The 22,493-nt window shown below is 40.0% G+C and overlaps 1 protein-coding gene across 3 annotated transcripts in view; it reads left to right on the top strand.

Moving 5' to 3' along the window:
- LOC149309220 (zinc finger protein 385C-like) overlaps positions 1–22,493 on the top strand; it is a 148,610-nt gene that overhangs the window by 53,235 nt on the left and 72,882 nt on the right. The window contains exon 1 of one of the 3 annotated variants that reach the window (XM_089531990.1): positions 13,789–13,918. The exons of 1 other annotated variant lie outside the window; for it this stretch is intronic. In XM_089531990.1, coding sequence (XP_089388116.1) covers positions 13,909–13,918 — 10 coding nt within the window. In that variant the 5' untranslated portion in view covers positions 13,789–13,908. Of the gene's footprint in view, positions 1–13,788; positions 13,919–14,637; positions 14,687–22,493 lie in introns of those variants that run through there. One more of the 3 variants, XM_089531989.1, reaches the window with a different exon arrangement.

The following is a 22,493-nucleotide window of genomic DNA, read 5'->3' as shown; positions in this document are numbered from 1 at the left end:
GTGTACCATCCTGAGCTCATTGAAACACAGGCAGGATATAAATGTAACTAATAATCAGTCATCAGTCCTGTTCTTCCCAATCTGTCCCCTTTTTAAATGGTGGCTCCGCATGGCTCAGGGTGAAACATAGGGTGGTATCACCCCTCCCCCAGGAAGAATTGGCATGCAGTCCAAGTTGGAGCTTGGAGATGTCTTTCCAGACAGAATTTGCCACAGCCATTGGGTAATGCTAAGCAGCAGAGATGTCTGGGTAAAGCACCGAGCTGTCATTTTCATTCAGCCTCAGAGAGCTGAGCTGCTTTATGCACCCAGATTGGAAGTCATATGCTATACTGTATACAATCCAGTGAATTGTTAAAGTCATACTCTCTTCCTGTCACTTCTTCTCAGATTGGAGGGAGTAAAAAAAGTAAAGGGACAGTAGACCATGGTTAAAAGGGAGGAAGGGAGGAAACAATGGGAAAGAAGAGAGGGCATGTAGAAAGAGGCAGAATGGCTTCTTCAGCTGAGATTCTTTATGCAGGAAGGCTGCATTGTAGCCTGGCTATAGTACTAAAGGAGGAAGACTAGGTGGTTTTATCTAATTCAGGAATAAGGAAGCTGGTACTATCCAGGTATTTTCAGTCACACTCCTGTAAACCCCAGCCAGCATGACCAATGGTCAAGGATTGTGGGAGTTGTAGTCCAAAATATATGAAGGGTGTGAAGGCTTAACTCCTGTAAAGGCTCCTAAGCGAAGTTGTTCACTGGGCTGAATCTGCATCTTGTACTACAGTGGGGATGAGCAACTTGGGCCCCTCCTGGTGTTCTTGGGCTGCAACTCCCAGCATTACTAATCAGGTACTGTATGTGGCTAGGCCTGATGGGAGCTACAGCCCAATAGCATCTGGAGGAGCACATATTACCCACCTTTCTACATACCTTCCAGCATTTCACAAATTAAAATAAGGACATGTGTGGCCAAACAATATCAGTGTGATCAAGATGACAAAGTTACGAATGAGGAAGATCAGAGCAGCTAGGAGAGACTGCAGCAGTTTGCCTTTGCCAGAGCCTACTTGGAAAGGTAGGATTCCACCACCTCCACTCCTCTCCTCTCTCCCTGCTGAGCTAATGGAGTGCAAACTACTTTAGCACTTAGTTTGCATCAGTATTTAAAAAACATCAATGAAACAGCACATCATTAAAAGCCCATCACCTTAAAAGCCCTGAAGATAAAGTTTTCATTTCCCTGTGGAAAGAGAGCAAGGAGGGAGCCATTCTAGTCTCCCTAGGAAGGGAGCTCCAAAGTTTAGGAACAACCAACAAGAAGGCCTTCTCCCTTTGTTTCCTTCAAATAGGCCCATGAAGGTAGTGAGATGCAGAGCTGGAGAACTTGAAAAGCTCTTATAGGGAGAAACAGTGCTTCTAATAGCCTGGACTTGAGCTATATAGAATATTATGTATGGTGACAGAGTGAAACACCAAAGCAATTTGAGCCAAATCAGAAAAGAATTTGTTTCTTTGCTGGCAGCTTGCCCTGAGATCTACGCCAACTTTTGAAATGTCTAAAACTTTGGACCAAGTTCTGAGACCTCAAGTACAGCTGCAGTTTGCCTGAGCTTGAGTAGATCAGCCCGGCAGAAAAACAGAGGGAACCTTCCAAAGGCTGCTGCATCAAGACATCACCTGATCCCATTTCCCCCTGCATCAGCATCCTGCAGTATCCTGCAGTGTAGCTGTACATTGGAATCTAAATCAGTTGGAAAGACTGTACTTTTGAAAAACAACAACTGTACTTTGAATTTAAAAAAATGAAACTTCTATAACAAAATAAGAACAAATATTGTCCATAGCTTGCAAAGATATTTAGAAAAATACATCTTAAAAGCTATACATTTTCTTATACATCTCCTCTATAAAAGTCTGTTGAACTGGGTTTAAGTCAGATATTTTTTATTATAATGAATGTCAGAATGCCAGATTGCTACTAAAACATGCACTGTACCAGGTACCTGCCAGACTGGTCCTTTATAGTAATCTGTCTGGAGGGCTTGTACTGGGGGACAGGAATCTCTTGAGATATGAAAACGGAATGGTAAATATATGAGCAGGGCCTTTCTCTTATCAATACTATCTGGAGCTTGGAAAGTTTTTAATTATTTTTTTAATTTATTTTTATTTTGGATTCCCAGTTTCAGAATCTACCAACCAGCATGTTGGCTGTTACTGGACATGGATCTCTGGGAAATGAAATCCAAACAAGTAAAAATATTCCAGGTTCTGCTTCTATCAGTATTAAAGAGAGAAACCGCTGAGTTATAATTCATTTGGAAGATTGTATCTGTCACCAGCGGTTTGAACCAGAATAATGGTTTCCTACCACACTGCCACAGGAAGCTGAACCTGTGAATCAGTTCTGGCTTTTAACCGGAAGGAAAATACCCAAGGTGCTGAACCAATTTTGGAGCTAGAGCTCAGCATTTTGGATAGTATCCTTTCCCACTAATACCTGGAGTGGAGCTAGAACTTAGCATTTTGGATAGTATCCTTTCAGATGAATACCACCCTATCCCCACCCCAGATATGGCATTCAACAGCTGCCATTGCTCACTGTGTATTTTAACTGCTATATCTAGAGCTAGGATATTTCTGTTATTAGCAGCAATTTGGCCAATGAGCACTGCTGATAATGTTGTTGTGAATAAAAGTGTAATTGTCCATGTCAGTCCTTGTCTGTATTTAATTTCCCTCTCATCTTATTATTAGACCCATCCTCATCCACATGTATTGTTTGTATACATGAAATTCTGGGTAGCACTCCATTTCTCTGATTATGTTGGCTAGTCAATTAATATTTATGCTAGAATAAATTTGTCTTTAAGGTGTCAGAAGACTCTGTTGTAAAAGGAGAAAGATTTATATGATCTGAAGAGAAACCAGAAGTTGGAAGATGAAATTTCTATTCCAGACAATGAGCTGGGGTAAAGTCTGGATCTTCCCTCCTTTTAAAGCAAGTCCTCCTCCTATAAGAGAATATTATCTCAAACTTTACATAAAGTGTACCTTACCCCACAATTCCTTGCAAAAATCACTAAGAAAGACTTGCCACTTTGTTGGAGGTTGTCTCAAAAAAGGTTCATATTTACATATGTGGGTTTCTTGTGATTGTGTCTATAGTTATTAACATTATTTCTGGTATCACATGCTAAAATATTGTGTTTTGCCCAGCTTTATTACTGTTATCAGTTTTCATGGAGGATAATATAAATCTAAAATATAATGAATTAATCTGCTCCCTTTTAGTTAATACAAGGCTAGACATACCCCAAAATTGGAAATCAGGACAATGCACTGTAAATAAATAGTAGAATTGTTTATGGAATACTTTATTAATGGTAAAAATTGGCAATGAAAATGAACACACTACAGACATCAAATAGATCTTTCAAGGAAAAATGGTCCCCGCTCCTAAAGTATCTCAACAATCAACCTCAAACAACATGACAACTGTAGGACTATTATAATCTTTGGAAGATATACTTTATGTTATTTGGAAACTCTTTAGTCCAAGATTATTTTCATCATTATTCAACAGTGGTTTAATTGTTTATGTGCTTCCATATTCAGATGTTTGGTAAAATGTTAAGTTGTAGTATTTTGCTTTGACTTGTCATGTTTTTCCCTCCCTCGTGTTCATGCTTAGTTCATGCATGTATTTTAAGTCAACATCAAAGAAATTTCTTTGGAGCAAAACATCGTATCACCTCACTGTCTGTAACTGCAGGAGTCTGCACTTGTAACTCTTGAGGAACTGGGTTGGGGACCCACTGCAGCACAAGCAAGCCACCAAAGATTTATGTGTCATTTTAATAGGACAGATGTCACATGGTGGATGTATCTCTCTTAATAGGCAGCTGTTGTGTGGGTTTGTTTGGCTTTTTAAAATAAAACCTCCTTTTTGTTGAAAGGGGGCATTGCTTCACCCCCATCTAGTCATGAGGACTAGAACCTTTACTCTGAAATAACTGAAGCTAGTGTGCTTAGGAATCTATTAATAGCCCGCAAACCATAGAGGACTGCTTTGGGGGAGCAGCCAGCCCCTTGTCTAGCTAATGGAATGGAAATCGGTTATCATCCCGAGCGGTTTCCATGCCAACCTGTTCAGCAGAGCAGATACCATTGAAATGCGATGGATTAAAAAGCCCCTTGCCTAACTGACCCTTGATACCTGTTAAGGGCTAGTGTGATTATAATGACAGCTAATTATGCGTACTTAGATCATAGCTGTTTATCTTCTGCTGTGTTTGTGAAGACAGCGTCTGGGCTTGATTTCCCAGTGAGCTACAGAGAGGGTTTTTTCCAATGGAGATTGTTTGTGTATACATCAGTTTCTGCGGATGTTAACCTGGATTAAATGATGAGTCGCTATGTGCACCTATGCTATCCTAGGAGGCCACAATTAAGCTCTACACTTGCACATAGCAGAATAGAGATTTCATGGATGCTTACTGAGCAATGTTTTATCAACTGTAAATCAACTTGCTCTGTAAAATGCCAGCTATGGCCAATTGCAGGGCTTCTGCCATGTGGACTGGAGGGACCCTAGTTCCAGATAATGGTGTACGTGAGGCTGAAAAAAGTCAGGCTTTTCCCCAGCCCTAGAAAAATGTATCTGATTAGATATTTAATTAATATAACCAATAGATTCTCTATAAAGCATGTGCACAAGCACATGGAAGGGCATTTGGAAAAAGGTATATTTTATGTCTGAGTACCAGTATAGTGTAGTGGCTGAAAGCTGAACTGAGAGACCAGGATTCATATCCCAACTTAGCCATGGAAATCCATTGGGTGAGCTTGGGCAAGTCATACTTTGGCAGCTCAAGACAATGACAATGACAAATCTCTTCTGAATAAATCTTGCAGAGAAAAGCCTAGGATAGGGTCATAAGTCAGAGTCACCTGGAAGGCACATAACAATGACAGTTTTTGACATCCAGTCAAAACTCCATCAAACAGTGATACCTTTATTGGCTAACCAAAATATACAATATACATGTTGCAAGCTTTCAAAGCTTCATTGGCTTTTTCATCAGGCAAACTATTACAAACTAAGGACCCAAACAGACAGGTCAAAATAAAGCTGCTTCGGTCACTTTGGAGGTATGCTATTTAAATTATGCATGTGTTCTAAGAGGCTGAAAGTCCTAATGGCTGGAGCTCAGCTTTGGCACAGCTTCTGGCCTCTTAAGATGTGTATTTCATTTAAACAGCATACCTCCAAAGTGACCTGAAGCAGCTTTATTTTGACCTGTCTGTTCGGGCCCTAAACAGGAGAAAAAAAATTGAAGATGTTGGTCATAGGCCTGCATTTTGCTGTTTCTCTTCTTAGTTAAGATGGAATGGAGAGGCATATCTTGTAGGCTGGCACCTCCTTCTTCTGCCAATGTGGCAACTGGGAGATTTAGTTCAGGAAATTTAACATCTATTTGCATCTCAACAAAAACACTTCCTTTGCAATCCAGTATGTCTCCATTCTTGCAAGGCCGCAGGCCCCTATGTTGGTGAAGGTCACTTGATTTCTCAAGACAAAGAGACAGAAACAAACCAGTAGCCAGTGAAGCCTCTAAACGGGATGTAATCGAGGCATGTGTTGCTGTAGCCAGATCTGACATCTCAAGAAACAGGTACAGATGGAGCACTAGTTTTAGCTTTGCAAATGCACTCCTGGCCAAGGCTGAAACCTGGGCATCCAGGCTCAGAGTAGAGTCCAGGAGAACACCCAAGCTGCGAGCCTGAGTTTTCAGGGGGAGTTTAACCCCATCCAGCACAGGTAAAGTCCCTATTCCCTGATCTGCCTTACAACTTATCAGGAGCACCTCTATCTTGTCTGGATTAAGTTTCAGTTTGTTTGCCCTCATCCAGTACATCACTGACAACAGACATTGGTTCACTACAGTCAGATGGAAAGGAGAGATAGAGTTGGGTGTCATCAGCGTACTGGTGACACTGCACCCCAAAACCTCTCCCAGCAGTTTAATGTAGATGTTAAATAACATGGGGGATAGAACAGAGCCCTGAGTGACCCCATGGGCCAGTGGCCAGGAGGTCGAAAAAGAGTCCCCCAACACCACCTTCTGAGTTTGCTGCTCCAGGAAAAACTGGAACCACTGCATAACAGTGCCCTAAGTCCCATCCCAGAGAGGTGGCTCAGAAAGATACCATGGTCAATGGTATTGAAAGCTGCCAAGAGATCCAGCAGGACCAACAGGGACATGCTTCTCTTGTCCAGTTTCCTGCATAGGTCATCCACCAAGTCAACCAAAGCTGTCTCCAACCTATAGCCAGTCTGATGCCAGACTGGATCTAGAAATGGATCTAGATAACCCATCTCATCCAGAAACCCCTGGAGCTGGGAGGCCACCACTTGCTCCAGAACTTTGAAATGGTGTGTTAGAGACTAGCCAATAGTTATCCAGAGTAGTTGGATTCAGAGAGGCCTATTTAGCAATGGCCTCACCACAGCCTCCTTGTGGATCCCAGGAATTCCTAGGACAGAATAGTGCCTCCCCCAGTCCTGTTGCAGGCACCCACCTATTGATTACAGTATGGGATGTTAGTTAGTTAAAAAAATATTGATTAGTCAGTCAAACAGTTAACATCAAACATTGTAACATATGAGAGCAAAGTGCATGGAATACAATGGAATAAGATAAATTAGACTAAAGTAAGATAGTAATAAATTGTCATCTTGTAATAAGATGAAAGATGGTGAAATACAAAAGTAATATATGTTTAAATAAATTGATCAGCTTTACATGCAACCCAAACTCCCTGCCATGCTGGAAATCTAAATCAAAGCATCCCTGACAGACGGCCATCAAGCCTCTGTTTAAAAACCTCCAAGGAAGGAGACTCCAATACACTCCGAAGGAGTGTATTCCACTGCTGAACAGCCCTTACTGTCAGAAAGTTCCTCCTAATGTTAAGGTGGAATCTCTTTTTCCTGTAGCTTGCATCCATTGTTCCGGGTCCTAGTCTTTAGAGCAGCAAAAAACAAGCTTGCTCCCTCCTCAATATGACATACCTTCAAATATTTAAACAGAGCTATCATATCACCTCGTAACCTTCTCTTCTCCAGGCTAAACATCCCCAGCTCCCTAAGTCATTCCTCATAGGGCATGGTTTCCAGGTCCTTCACCATTTTAGTCACCCACCTTTGGACATGCTCCAGTTTCTCAACATCCTTTTTGAATTGTGGTGCCCAGAATGGGACACAGTATTCCAGGTGGGGCCTGACCAAAGCAGAATACAGTGGCACTATTACTTCCCTTGATCTATACACTTTACTTTTATTGATGCAACCTTAAATTGCATTGGCCTTTTTAGCTGCCACATCACACTGTTGAGTCATGTTCAACTTGTGGTCTACTTGGACTCCTAGATCCCTTTCACACATAGTTTCATTCAGCCAGGTGTCAACAACATGTGTTATCAGCCCTACCTGTGAACTTAGCAGTTCTAATGACTATACATGTATTTATGCCTTGAAGGAAATAAATCATTTGTTGCAGTCCCAATATATAGTTCTGCCAAGTATTGTCTGTAGCTACTGGGCCCTCACTAAGGCTTATAGTTAACAGTTAAATACGCCATGCTCAATATCTTCTATTTCAAGACGTTCCACAAACACATGTTCTCTTAATGTATGGCACGTGGTGGAATCATCTGTGTTTGACAATGGAATCTAACTGCTCAAATCTCATTCTGGTTATAGCTATCCTATGGTATTGAGTCAAATCCATTATCAGATTTTTTTTCTATTTGGAAAGATATTTTATTTTTGGCCAACCATTTCAGTGACCTATGCTTGTGAGTGTCTCAGCATCAGTTTTGTCATTCAAGTCAATGCCTCTTTGTTTCAATATTGCTGTCACCTGGTGTCCAACTGAAAATAGATATTGTGTTGAAAAGCCGAGATGTAAGATAATATGAAGAAGCTGATTAATCCATAAAGTGTGTTGAAGTGTATCCATTTGTTCGTCCAGGGACACAGAATGGGATGTGTGAATAAAAAATCATGGGGAAAGATTTTGCTGAGTAGTAAAATATAAGAGTGTGGAAAACCAGTGGAAGAGCAGCAGCAACATTAAAGGACTCTAGTGCGGTAGACTCATGGAATAACCATTTGTGGACTAGTTGCCTAGTTTGCCAGATGCATGATGCTAGAAGATATATGCCTACATGACTGTGCATGTAGATAATGCATAAGTGACAGGGTCAAAAGCAAAACTGTGCAAAGTGAGTATGGTGGCCATTCCCTATATAGTCCTCCCCATACTCTCAGATCCTCTGGGAAGAATTTACTGCAGCCGCAAAAAAAACAGATTGGCTGCAACTTCACAAAAGACTTTCTTCTCTGCAGCTCTGAAATTGTGGAATGCCCTGCCGGAAGAGATCCATCTTATCATCACCTTAGACACCTTTAAAAAGGCTTTCAAGATGGATGTCTTCCAACAGGTCTTCCCAGACTGACCTCCTAAAGAAAGAAATAAGAAATAAGTACAGCCCATCCGTCTTCAATCTGGCCACTCCACTTAATTTATTGTTAGGTAATTTATTGATGGAATTTTAATTGTTATTGAGTTTAATTAATTGGAATGATGGGAGGGTTAGGTGTTGATATATGTTTTACTACGTTTTTCTCTTTCTGTTTTGCATTTTACTTCTATTGGAATCCTGCCTTGATCCGCAAGGAGAGGTGGGAAATACAAATAAATATTATTAGTAGTAATAGTATTATTATTATTATTATTAACCTTTATTTATAAAGCGCTGTAAATTTACACAGCGCTGTACATACAATCTTTTTAATTAGACGGTTCCCTGCCCTCAGGCTTACAATCTAAAAAGACACAACACAAAAGGAGAAGGAGAAGGTAGTAGTAGTAGTAGTAGTAGTAGTAGTAGTAGCTGCAGAAGTTAGGTATAAGTGCAAGCTTGGCTATGCTTATATTTAACATCTGTATTCTTGATATAGACAGAATTCACATAAAAATCCCTATTGAGGTGGAGGCTGGTCTTGCCTGACCACTTGCAAGGCAACCTGGTCTCAGTCACACAGGCAGTTCATTCATAGCCAAAGAATGTTTGCTTTCAGCAACCTGCTCAACATCCGTTAGCTGGTTGCACTGCTGTGTGATTAAAAGAAAGGGGAGCTGCCTGAGGCCATTGGTTTTTATCTGATAGGAAAAGTGAATGCTTCTATTAAAAAGAAAACTAGAGCGGTCTTTACCAATGCACACATGTGTTTTAAACTCCAGAAGCTCTCCCTGCCTTTATGAAAGGGGGGGGGGGGTGTCCAGATTCAAGTGACTGATACTAACTGAAAGGGCATAGATTCCAAAGTGAGAGGAATTTTTGTTTCCTTTCCCATCCACCTCCCCATAAAACAGTACATTGCCATCCAGGGAGTTTCCTCTGACTTCTTTTCCAGTTTTAAAGGTGTTAGACCTCCCCTAGCAGCCTCTCCTTGACATTTCCTTCTCCTGTTTGTGCTGTACCAAACTGTCATCTAAGCATCCGGTGTAACATATCTGTCTTTGTGTGTGCCTGTGTGCACACATGCGTGCACGCACACACACAAACACCGCTTCAAGTCAGTTATAGAAACCCCATGAATTTCATAGGATTTTCTTAGGCTTAATACTTAGAGGTGGTTTGCTATTGCTTTCCTCTGAAATATAACTTACAACACCTGGTATTCCTTAGCAATCTCCCATCTGAATAGATATTGACAGATATGTACATATATTTATACATGTGTGTATAAATACACATGCACACATATTTCATAGACATGTATTCAATTTATTTGGTTAGATTAACTCCTATACTGCATAATTTCATGCATGTTTACTTGGAGGTAAGCCCCTCTGTGTTTGGAGCTTAGTTTGCACTGGAGAGCAACTTAACAGCACAGTCCTGTATTTCTCTAAATAGAAGAAGGTTGCACTGACTTCAGTGGGACCTATTCCCAGGCAAGTAGTTATAAGATTATTGCCTTTTAGATGGTACATTTAATTAATCAGCAAGCAATTTTGAAAATATTACTAGAAACTCCTATAAAAAGCATGGGTTATTGGGCACCATGTTACAAAAAGGATTCCTCTTTACAAAGCTCTTTTTGAGAATGCCCCTTTTGTGGTTCTTCCTGTAAAACATTAAAACGCTGTTGAAACTGAACAAAAGTGATTTTATCCCATCAAATCTATCTCCTTATTCTAATACAAATGTATCAAAATTCATAAAATTAATTGATGGTGTTTTGTTTAATTGAATGATGGCACTAACATTTAAGTATGAGGACAAAATTTCTGAAGGTTGCAAACTATGGAACAATACAAGGCAAGGCCAGAGATCTGTCTTCCTTCCTTCCTTCCTTCCTTCCTTCCTTCCTTCCTTCCTTCCCTCCTTCCTTCTTGATATTTAAACAAAACCAAAGAAACATATATCCCATTTAAAAAAATAGTTTGTATCTCCTTCTTAAAAGATGCAGATTGTCTTCTTGGCCTTTCCAAGATGAAAAAGACAATGTGTGCCTCTTGGCAAGGCATCCCCCATACCTGAGTCTTTATTCTGATTGAAGATACTCCAGTTACAGAGGGAAGAAGAGAAGGGAGGGTCTGTGGGGGGAAAGCAAGGGAGACATTTCTTTCAACTTTATTAATTTGGATCCTAATCTTCTTCCACGATCCTGCTCCCATTCCAATGGGTCTGAGAATTAGGAAGGAAATTTTACCTTGGAGGAGATAGTGATCTTGGTTGACCAGAGAACCAGGAGAACCATTTTTACCCCCCCCCCCTAAAAATAAATAAATCAGTTACCTATTTTCCTTCAAATGAATGTGTCAGGCATGTTCAAAGAAAGAAAGAAAGAAGTGGCACGAGGAAGTGGAGGAGCTCAACAGAGCTGTGATAGCAAAAGATGTCCAAGCAAAAATAAAATAATAATTGTAGCCATGATACCTATAGACACACTTAAACACACTTGACAACCAATGCAAGTTGCCTCCCAGTTTTCTAGAAGCGTGCCATTTCCAATTTCCTAACTGCCCTACCTCATGAATGGGTTTGTTCCTTCTATGCTTTCAAGTGTTTAGTGCAAGATCTTTACTCACTGTCCCTAACAGTGGCCTGATAGAAATGTAGCAGTGATGCTATTCCTGGAATAGAGACAAGGTGATGAATTGGGCAAGCTTCACATGCTGAAGTTGTCCAGGTCATTGTTCCAAGCACAAGAGCAGGAGGGAGGGGAGTTGTGGTGTGCAGTGCGGGCAGACAGACCTTTATATTGCAGATACTTCATGTTGGGGTTTATGAAATATCTCTGCTTCATCAACACAAAAAGGGTCTCTTACACTTTAGACTGGGCCACTTGGGGTCCTTTCACACTATACAGTTATAGTGCTTTGATTCCCCCTTCACTCAGTGGCATCACTAGGGAGGTGCGGGGGCTGTGGACCACACCAGGTGACACCCTAAAAGGGGGGGTTACACCGCTGCTCCTCAGATGCCTATGTTTTGGCAGAAACAGGCTGTGGCATTCACCTGTTTCCTTTTAAAATCCTTTAAGAGATGGTGGGAGTGGGACGAAGCTCAGTGGAAGGAGAAAGGAGAGGTGCCAGAATTTTTTCAAATTAAAATTTCAAATTTTAAAATTTGATTTTTAAAAAAAAATTAAAAAATATTCTTTTAAAATTTTTTAAAAAACATCTCATTTTAACCAAGTCTTCACTATGACTATGTAAAGACATTTAGGTTGTGCATATGGTATTGTAATTTGAAGGTATAATTTTAATTGTGCTAATTGTTTATGTCACAACTGTTAGCATCACATTTAGTGGTATATAGGAATGTACAACTGATGAGTACCATTAGTGCAAAAAAGCATGACTAAGGATTCTGTATGGTGTGAAATAGGAGGAGGTCAATGGGGGGGTGACACCATGGGTTATGGCATGAGGTGACGCCAACACTAGGGATTTCACTGCCACTGCAAATCCCATGGAATCCTGGGATTTGCAGTTTGAGGTGGTCATTTAGAATTCTCAGCCATAGAGCTCCAGTGTCTCCACAGACTACAAACCCAATATTTCATAGAATGCAGATATGATAGTTGAAGTGGAATACAGTATTATGATTGTATATTGTGAAAGGGCCAGTGTGGCATAGTGATTTGAGTGTTGGACTATGACTCTGGAGACCAGCTCAGCCATGAAACCCACTGGGTGACGTTGGGCAAGTCACATGCTCTCAGCCTCAGGGAAAACAATGGTAAACCTCCTTTGGACAAATCTTGCTAAGAAAACCCCATGATATCTTCTCTTTAGGGTTGCCATAAGTTGGAAATGACTTAAAGGCCCACAAAACACACACACGTTATGAAAGGGTGCAGTTGGCAGATTTCTGCTCCAAGTGTAGCAGGCAATGGCAGCCATTTGTTTATATAGGAGAGACCGTGGTGAGGTGCATGATTCATTGGATAGATGTTTGGCCTGGGAGTGAGTAAGCCTAGGTTCAAATTCCTGTTTGGCCACAGAAGCTCACTGGCTGACCTTGGACAGTCACTAACTCTCAGTCTAGTCTACGCCACAGGGTTGTTGTGAGAATAAAATGGAGAGGAGGGCCATATATGCCACTTTGAGCACCTTAGAAATATAAACGTATATATAAGTAAATAAACAAATTTAGGGACACCATCTGAATGTTTCTAATAGGGATTTCCCTTACAGTCCTAGCAGAGGTGAGATTAGGCTGAGAGTGACTGGTCCAAAGTCAGCCAGTGACCTTCAAGGCAGAGCAGGGATTGGAACCTTATTCTTCCTTGCCTACAGCTCAAACTCCATCCAATGCGCCAAGCTGACTCACAGCTTGATTGCATATTTTAAATTACAAGCAGTCAACTGACTGATGTTGTGACCTGATCTGAACTATACGTTTGTGTTGTTGTTATCATTATGTAGGACTTTAGAATATGCCTTTTCGCTTTTCTCTCATTTTTTTTCTTGGATCAACCTTGCAACATATACATATGGGAATATTCTCAATTTACAGATAGAGGGAAAACAGAGAAAGACTGTAGGTAATATTCCAAAGGCTAACTCACGCCTGAGGGAGACTTGGTTCCAGATTTTTCCGTGCGGTTGCACCGGCTTTTGCATGCTATTTGCACCATTGAAGCAAAGGTGCTATTGCCATATGATCCTCAGTAATTAATATAACAATAATGGGTTCAGCCCACTGGTATGGAAGGCAAGAAGAAGCATCTTGTCTTCAGCTGGTCGGTCCTGGTCTTTTAAAAAGTTTGAACAGTAATATGTCAGAGAATGTTCTCATAAATCACTATGTGAGATATTTTAAAGTGGGGGGAATCGGGCTGGAAGTTTATTTGCATCAGGCGGCATTTCTCAGCCAACATTTATTTAGTGGTCAAAAAGCATTGATTCGGTGTGCATCTTCTTGAGCCTTAGAAGAGCAAAATGGGTGGTGGATCCTCCTCCCTGTTTTCATCCCTCCCTGCTCCCCCCCCCCCCATCCAATTTCAATGTTAATTCCTCATCATTGTTTGCAGGGACCTCTGTGGAGAGCAGTTACGGAGGCTAATTTTTCCATCTGTCCTGCTTGGGCCGATGACTGGGGAAAGCGTGGCTGCTATTACCTCCTTTAGGGCACTGATCAGCCGAGCGTTAAGCTTTTAATTGAGGTGTAAGTGTATCAGCTCAAGGGGGAGGCAGTGGCCAGCAGTTGCACAGCATACAATTTCAGAAGCCAAAAAGAGAGAGGAAGAGAGAGAGCTCTTTTGCGCCTAGTGGTGTGTGTTTTGGCAAAAGGTGAAGAAGTGGAGAGACGCCAGCCTCCATCGCGATGCTTCTAGGTGAGTGCCATACAACTTTCTTTCACCGCCTTCTTCTTTGGTGCGCCTTGGATTTTAAATTGTATGCCTCTTTCTCTCTGCTACCAATGAATGGGAAGCAGCAAGCATCACTTTTATGTAGGCTTTTTCCTTCTCCTGTGTGTGTGTGAGTGTCTGATGCTGAGCCTTCAGCAGCGCATGAAAGCATAGATACTATCACCCACGTTGCCACATTGCCAGTGGAGTGACTGAGTCAATGGTGTTTTTTTGCCAGCAAAATCTCATAGATGGTTCTTTCTGAAGAATCTGTACAGTTTATGTCCTGTACGCAGAGGGTGAAATCAAAAAGGGTTGTTTACCCCCCCCCCAGCCACCTGCAGAGAGAAAAGGGGAGCAAAAGCCTTTCCACAATTTCTGAAACCAAGATCTTGGATATAGTTAAAATCTGCGGCTAAATGCCTTTGCCAGCTGCGAAGCATCCCAGGCAGACCTTAAAGTGTATCAGCTGTCATTAGCAAGGTGTACCATCTTTCTCTGAACTGTGGCAAAGTCTATGGATTGTTTATTCCTCAGATTCCCACCCACAACCCCTACCTTGGGTGTAATTCATGCAGCCGTGCATTACATGTTGAGGGCAAACCCAAGTTGACTTTTCGGCTGGATGCAGCTGTCTCGTATCAGTTTTGTGAAGATTCCAGTGTCGTTTTCAATGGCAGATTGCCAGAGCCTTTAAAAACCTTCCAGCAAGGCATTGATTCCAGGGTGAAATGACGTTTAATCCAACTGCAGGTGAGGAAATTTGCAAGATCAATTCAGCATGCTCAGCTCCACTGAAAAAGTCAACTTGTGATTTTGATGGGTAAGATTGGTAGAATGCTTGCAATGACCCTAACTGGTTTTGCCAGCACCTTGGATACCACTGTGAGTGTCCATTTTTATATTTCCCTCTCCAATTTTCCTTTCGTTTCCCCTCTGTTGCTTCCCCCCATTGTCTTTTTTTCTTTCTTGATTCCCGCACTGCAATAATTTCCTTCCCTTTTTTCTTAGGCCTAGAGCAAATTCACATTGTAGTAATAGATTGTGAGATAAAGAGTTGAAGAGGATGGGAAACCCACTGTACTTACATTACAAAATGTATGTGAAGTCATGTTAGAATAATTGTAGTTTTCAATCAAAAACTTTTTGTTTTACTGCATTGTTCTAAATTGAAATAAGATTAAATGCTTGTAACAGTCCAGGCTACATTTAAATATTAATATTTTTCTAGCGAGAAAGAGTTCAGATTGTGTGCATGTGTGTACACACACACTCTTAATCTCTTAAGGGAAGATGTTGGGTTTGGTGAGAAATATTTGATTTAATTGGCACATGCCAAAATAATTGTTGGAGGGAAGCTTGAAAATGTCATTTTTTAAATGCACTTACATTTAGCAATGTCGCATCAAATCTAAGTAGTTTTGATGAAACCTCTTTTCCAAAATGCTCTCCAGTGAAAAACACATTTCACCCAATCTTGTCTTTTCAGGTCTTGATTACAAGTAGCGTTCAAAGTGGTGGGATAAGGTGGGGAGCGTTGGAGATGGGCTTTTGTTTGACTAGCAGAGATTGTCGTCCTGGTAAAGAAATCAAAATGAAGGCAGGCAACGCCATTTATTTATTTATTTATTTATTTATTTATTGGCAGTCCTTAGCCACCTTTTAAGACTGCGGCATCTTCTATGGAAGCCTGCTCCCCACAACTGGGTGAGGGCAGTTGTGATTTGGTGATGATGAGTGCAATTATTTATTGATTATTTGCCCTGAGATGGAATGCAGCTCTGCAGTAGTTTTTGTGTGTGTATGCGTGTTGTCAGTGTGCGCGTGCGCATCGTGAAAATCCAGAAGGAGATCAAGCATGCGAAAGCATGTATGAGGATAAAAACAACTGAGATCTCGATCGCAGTTATTAGATTCCTCTGCATTCTGTGGCCATATAGGTCCGACTGAAACACCACCATTTGAGAAACTGAGGCTCATGCCCTTCTGCTTCCCCACATAGGTACTGGTAGAGATGTTTTGCTGGGTTTACATCACCCTGAGTGTTCACTGATATGAACAGTGTGGCTTTTTAGGTTATGGAATTTAAGCCCATCTTCTTGCTATTGCTGTGGTGGTTTACTAGTCTTTTGGAGAGACAATTGCATGTGTTGTATGTTGCATAGGAAAATGAGGTGTTTTTCTCTCCCACATCTCTCATTGGTTTTGTTCATTCTGTACCATTAATTCTGTCTTTTGCCCAGTTCTATCCAATTGTGTATTTTTGTAACAACATGAAATCAAAGAAAGCCAAATATCTTCATTTGGGGCCCTTTGTGCAGAATACTTTTTCACTGGCGGCAGCATCACATCTCCGCTGTCTTGCATGGATTGCTTTAATTTTTTTGAATAATCTGAAATGTAATCTGTGTTGCCCATCATTGTCTCACACGAAGCAGCCTTTCTTCAAATTTCTGGGACATCTAACCATTGAAGAGAAAGTATATTTGTCAGGTTGCATTTGGTGTGGCTTTCTCTTTTGTCTCTTTTGCTATAACAGAAGCGTGTCGGGGTGGGGGGGGGGACCCCAAACATCTCAGGAAAAATAAAAATAAATCCTGTGAGGATGGGTTAAAATAAAATGAAATCACCTGTTAAAATGAGAAAAGCAAGAAGTTAGTGAGATTTATTTTTTCTGATTTGTATTAGATTCCTTGGGAGAGAGCAATATTTTTATGAAGGTCACAAGGAATGTCTTTTGTGCAAGAAAGATATATTTATGTTGTGGGTCCATGTGTGTTTTAAAGGAAATCTTGTATTGGGATAACATAGGAAAATGAGAGAAACAAGTGTTGTTTTGTTTTATGATTTCTTTAAAATAGGAAAAATTATTTTGGAGTCTTCTTCAATCTAATGAGCACAATCCATGGACAATGGAACGTTTTTACACATAGATTTGCTGTGCTCAAATCCTGTGCTGGGATGCAGAACAGACAGAAATGACAAAATGAGGACATTTCACACCTCACAAAAATGTATTCTGACATCAAGATTGTATTTTCCTTCAGTTCTTACATTTCTAACATTGCAGAAAGTAAGTGAATAAACACCTAGAACTCTTATTTTTGCTGTGTTAAACTGTATTCTCTTGCTATCTTTTCCTGCCCCTTTTCTTTGGCTACCTTACTGTATTTCTAAATGCTCAGCTGAAGTTTTAAGTTACTGCAATGCTAAAAATCTGGAGACTAAAGGAAAAAATTGGGGGGAGGACAGGGCTCTTATGGGGAGAGAAATACCTTCATTCTCTACCTTCCCACCTTGATAGCTGTACTTATGAGAAGAAGTAACTTATTCTATGTGGACCCTTGATTTGCGCAGCATAGATGTATCCCATGTTATACATTCAGTAATCTGTGTCGTGGATCAAACCTTTGTATTTATGACATGCCCCAAAATATTAGCTGCTTGTAATGAGTGTGTTGTAGTTACAAAGAAAATGAAACAAAGATGGAACATATTGTTGGGGGATATCCTGATGCCCTTGTGTTATAGATCCATGGTGTGCACATCTGCCTTTAAAATCATGCTGCTTAATGCGACCAGTCTCTCTCAAAAAGGTGAGAGACAGCAAGAAAAGGCCCCCACAAAACTATACACCATGGGCTCAGTGACAATGTTTAACGAATTAATAGAAAATGTGCAATAAATAGAGAAAAGGAACAGCATGGGGGAAATCACATCCTTAATCAGGCTTAGGTACTGAATCACCAGCGTACAAGGTTGTGTGATAAAATTCACTGGGTAAGATAGCAAAATAAGAGGCACATGTGTATGCGCGTTTGTGTGTGTGTGAGGGATATGTATATAATGAATTACCACTGATTTTTTTTTTTTTGCATTTCTTGAAATTATCTATATTTTAAAAACAAAGAATTTTCTTTACTAGCAAGAAGAAGCGGAAAATGTAAAATTCCATGTCTACAAATGAGATGTTCATATAGCTACAGTGAGATGAGCCAGCAAATAAAAAAGGAAAGCAATGTATAAATATCAAAATATATAGTAAAGTATGATAATATACAAGTATCAAATTAATTGGGTTATATCGGAGAAATATGAAAGATTCAAACAAACAGGAAGGAAATTTTGCCCCCTGGTACATGGGTTAATGTACAGTGGGTGCTGGGTTCCCTCCATCAGCTTGGGCTATCACATTTTTATCATAGCCAAATATTATTCAGGAGCATTTAACACAAGGGACGACTGCTTTTGGTTACCTGGGGAAAGGCTTGAGATGAGGCACAGTAAGCTGGAATGGGAGACAGGAATCGGAGCCAAGATCACGCCAGACACTAGAAAAGTTAAATATTTTAGACTGCAACTCCCAGCATCCCTCAGTTGGCATGGCCTGATATAGTCCAAATAAGTAACATTTCTGAGTTCTGGAGATAGCTTGTGTGAGTGGAATTTCCATAGTTTCTTCTTCTTCACTAAAGCCCCCAGAATGTGAGGGGCACAAGGGGATGTAGTGAAGGAGAGCATAAGAATGCCATTATGTTCAGTGTGCACTTAAACATTTTGGATGCACTACAGTTTTCTGTTCTAATGTAGCAAGTATCAAGATACATAAACCTTAAGTAGCAGCCATTTCTCCCCATGCCCATATGTTGTAATCATAAAATCAGAGTTGCCCATTTTATCAGACACTATCAACTATTATTATCCATTTCAGAGATGCAGCTATGTCGGTCTGTTGCAACTGAAATAACAAAATATCCTGTGGCACCTTAGAGGTTAACAAATTTATTATAGCATGAGATCCGTGGATTATCAAATTGTTTAATCTCCTCCCCCAAAGGTTAATGTTTTGTTTGGGCTGATCATAAATTGTCTGAGTTGTATGAAAATAATTCATTTTAGATGAAAAGCAATGTTGATATTTCATTTTTTAAAATAACATTTAAATGGAAAGCATTCAGTTCTTATATTTCTTTAATGTTTTTGGGTGAAAGATCTGAAAAAAAGGACTCTGTGATTCTATGATTAATAGAAATAATAGGACTTTCTGCAAAGCCATTGAATCCCAACCAGTCGTAATGCAAGTTTGCTCAGAAGTAAATCTCACAAAATTCACTTTGAATTGCTCTCAAGTAGTTGTAGGCACATAATTGCCAGCTGACTAAATGTAATTGTTTGCATCTCTGCTCAGAAGTTGAGCTCACAGAGTTCAGTGAGACTTACTCCTAGATAAGTGTGCATAAGATTATAACCCGAATCTCTTAAATTCATTGTCACAGAGTTTGATTAAAGTCTTTGTAGAATTTTTCTTTGTCTACATATTTTGATGGTGATGTAAAAGCAGTCTTGATTGCTTGTCTTCTTACAAGTTTAATCATGAACTAATCCATTTCTGAAAGATGACCAACATTGCTGTCTTCTGTTCCGAGGGGCGGGGGGGGGGGGGGGACATCTCGGTATTATGTTAGATGTTAGATTACTTATATAATCTAGCTCTTCAGTTCCATTCAATTTTTTTTTGTCTGGTATTTTTCTTTCCCAATAAGCTTTTGTTGCATTGTTTCTTGTCAACCATGCATTGACTCTGCTTTACTAATTCTGATTTAAAAAAAAAAAAAAAAAACCTTCCAAACCTGCATTGCAGAATAAAGAGCTATCCGCATTGTCAGAAGCCTACACGTTATTGGCCATGGTCATAAACTTGGTCATAAACTAAAGTTGCCAATGTCAGAATACATGTTTTCACTCAATTGTGACCTAGATTATGCCTGATGAAGAGTTAATTGAAACTTAAAAACTAACTCATTTCTTATGTCAACCTAAATTGACTTAATGAAAGAGGTCATTTAATCTGGTTTGTTTAATCTTTCTTTGAATCGGGACCAAAACCATAATCTACTGTTTGCTAAATATCTAGGCTTTGTAAAGAAAGATCACTTAAATTTGTGGCTCCCTGGTCCATATAATTTAGTAGAGACTAAATGCTGGTGGTTTATATTTTTTTTGAGTGTGGTGAAAATCCTGGCCTAGGGCAAATAATGTTGTCTATATGCTAATCAGCACCAGCCCTGGTTAGTACAGTGGTGCCTCGGGTTACGAAATTAATTCGTTCCGCTGTCAATTTCGTAACCCGAAAGGCTTTCACAAGCCGAATTCCCATAGGCGCTAATGGGGAAAAGCCGCGATTCCGTGTGAAATCGCGCCCACCAATGAATACCAGGTGCTGTAGGCTATATTTCAGAGGAAAGGACTGGCAAAACCATCTTTGCATATTCCTCGTCTTGAAAAAACCTATGAAATTCCTGGGGTTGCCATAAGTCGACAGCCAACTTTATGGCACACACACACCATACATACATATGAATTAAAGCTTCTATGGCAGTTTCCTTGCACAGAGCCCAAAGCTTATCTGTCCCTTATGTGGTGTGTTACTTTTTATGCTGGCTTTAAAAAATGGAATGGGTTGGAAACCATAGTCGAGGGTGACCAGATGTCCTCCTTTTCCAGGACATGTCCTACATGTCAAGTTTCTGTCCAGGAGGAATTTCAAAATGCCCTCCATTTTGAGCATGACTAAGACGCATGAATTTATATTTATATTAGTGTTGTTAGCTTTTATTTTGTAATGTCCTAAATTTTTCCTGAATGTCCTACAGTTTACAGTGCCCAGTCCTCCTTTTCAGTTATACTGTCTGGTCACCTTAACTAGGCCTCTTAACTAACAGTGAAACATTAAGCAATGCCTTTAGATAAATGGTAGAGAATTTAAATTTAAGGACCAGAAATATTAGATTGAGGCAATTCGGCAAGGTGAAAACAACCTTGAGTTGGTTTTTTCTCTCTGTTTTTTATTCTCTCTCTCCTTCTCCTTATTTCTCTTTTCAAGGACTGAAAAGTTTGATGGGTCAGTGCTCTGTCACATGCAGAGCTTGGAAAAGTTACTTTTTCAGACTGCATCTCTAAGAATCAGTCAACCAGCACAGATTCTGTGAGTTGTAGGCTAAGAAAGATATGTAGTGGCCTAACTTACCACGATCTGGAAAATCTAAGAAAACAGTTTTTTCTCCACTTGTTCTTAGCAGGAAAGCAAGTTAGAAGGACATAGCCATTCTGATCTGGGTGATTGAGGCCTTTAAACTGAATTTAACATGTCATTACCATCGGCCCTCCTCATCCTACTTCCTGACCTTGCTGAATCAGAATCCCTCCTACAATATTTGACAAGTTTTCCTTTTTGGAGGAGCAAAAAGACATTACATAATATTATTTGAATTTATTTTCCTCATAGGGGAATGTTCAAAGCCTTCCAGATTTTCAATTTACAGCATTCTCTGAAATTTTGGAATTGAATTCTACAAAGTCATGCCATACTTATGAGGTTTTCTTTAACACCAGTTTGAGTTCTGCTATTCTGGCTATCAAGGATCAAATGACCTTGTCTAAAGAGATGTTTTAATAGCATAGTAGATAATAATTCCTGCTGTCCAAACCAGGAGAACAGTTACGCTGCCTGCATTTTTTGCATTAATTTCCAGCTGCAGAGTATTTGTAACAAAATTATTTATTTATTTATTTATTTATTTAGTAATCTGTATCTCCCATATCTGCCAAGTCAGCTTTGTCACTACACAGCAAGGCTGAGATTTTGAAATTAGTAAACTAAAAAGTGGCTGTTTCAGGTTCGTTCCCTCTGAGCTTTCAGACCAAACCTTCATACTGAGGCAACAACTGGTCCATCTGTCCATGTAGCCTAGGTACTAAATATACCAATATTCAGCTCCATGTAAACCACCTTATTATATGTGTGGACCCCAGATGTCTCACGTGGATGAGGGTTGCAGTTCAGCAACATCTGGAAAGCCATATATTCCATATCCCTCCTCTAGCCTAGTATTATTGATTATTGGTCAGTGAGGGGCTGTTGTTAGTGGGAACATCCCATTAAAGTCAAAGTTTATTCCTTTTCCTTGGAAAAGATTATTTGGTTGAACTACAGTTCTCCTGTATTAAAAGTAGTGCTTAGAAAACTGTTAAAACTGAGCTGAGAAACAGCTGGTATTTTGTGTTCAGAGCATATTTTTAAATGCTGCACTTGCAAAGATGTTATAAACAGCTGGGGAAAGTTTGGGTTTTGTTTTGTTTTGTTTTGTTTTGTTTTATTCCCAATAAGAGAAATATTATCTAATTTGTTAAATTATGTTTTTTATTTGGATGACATGGTCAGATGGAGAATTGCTGATGCATAATGCACCATTTTGATGATGTCACCAGGGCTTATGTTGGTGACATAACCATAAGCAGCATGGAAATCTTGGGGCCTGTAATGCTTCTAATTTAGCAACCCTAAATAGTAACTTGCAGCAATCTCCTTTCCGACTTGCAAAGTTTAGTTTAATTTTACAACAAAACAAAACATTAAGTTAATTACCATATGCATTTTTAAGTGGAAGTTATACCAGGAAAAGAGCGGCTTTGGCAATACCTATTGCATGCTGACACCTCTGATCTGTGGCTGCTCTGACCCTGACCATAGATGCTGTGTCCCTTTTCATTGCTGGGGGAA

Source organism: Sceloporus occidentalis, unplaced genomic scaffold, assembly GCF_023333645.1.
Source record: "Sceloporus occidentalis isolate IW3139 unplaced genomic scaffold, rSceOcc1.0.p SCAF_7, whole genome shotgun sequence".
Classification (NCBI taxonomy): Eukaryota; Metazoa; Chordata; class Lepidosauria; order Squamata; family Phrynosomatidae; genus Sceloporus; species Sceloporus occidentalis.
This window is presented reverse-complemented; position numbering and strand designations above follow the sequence as displayed.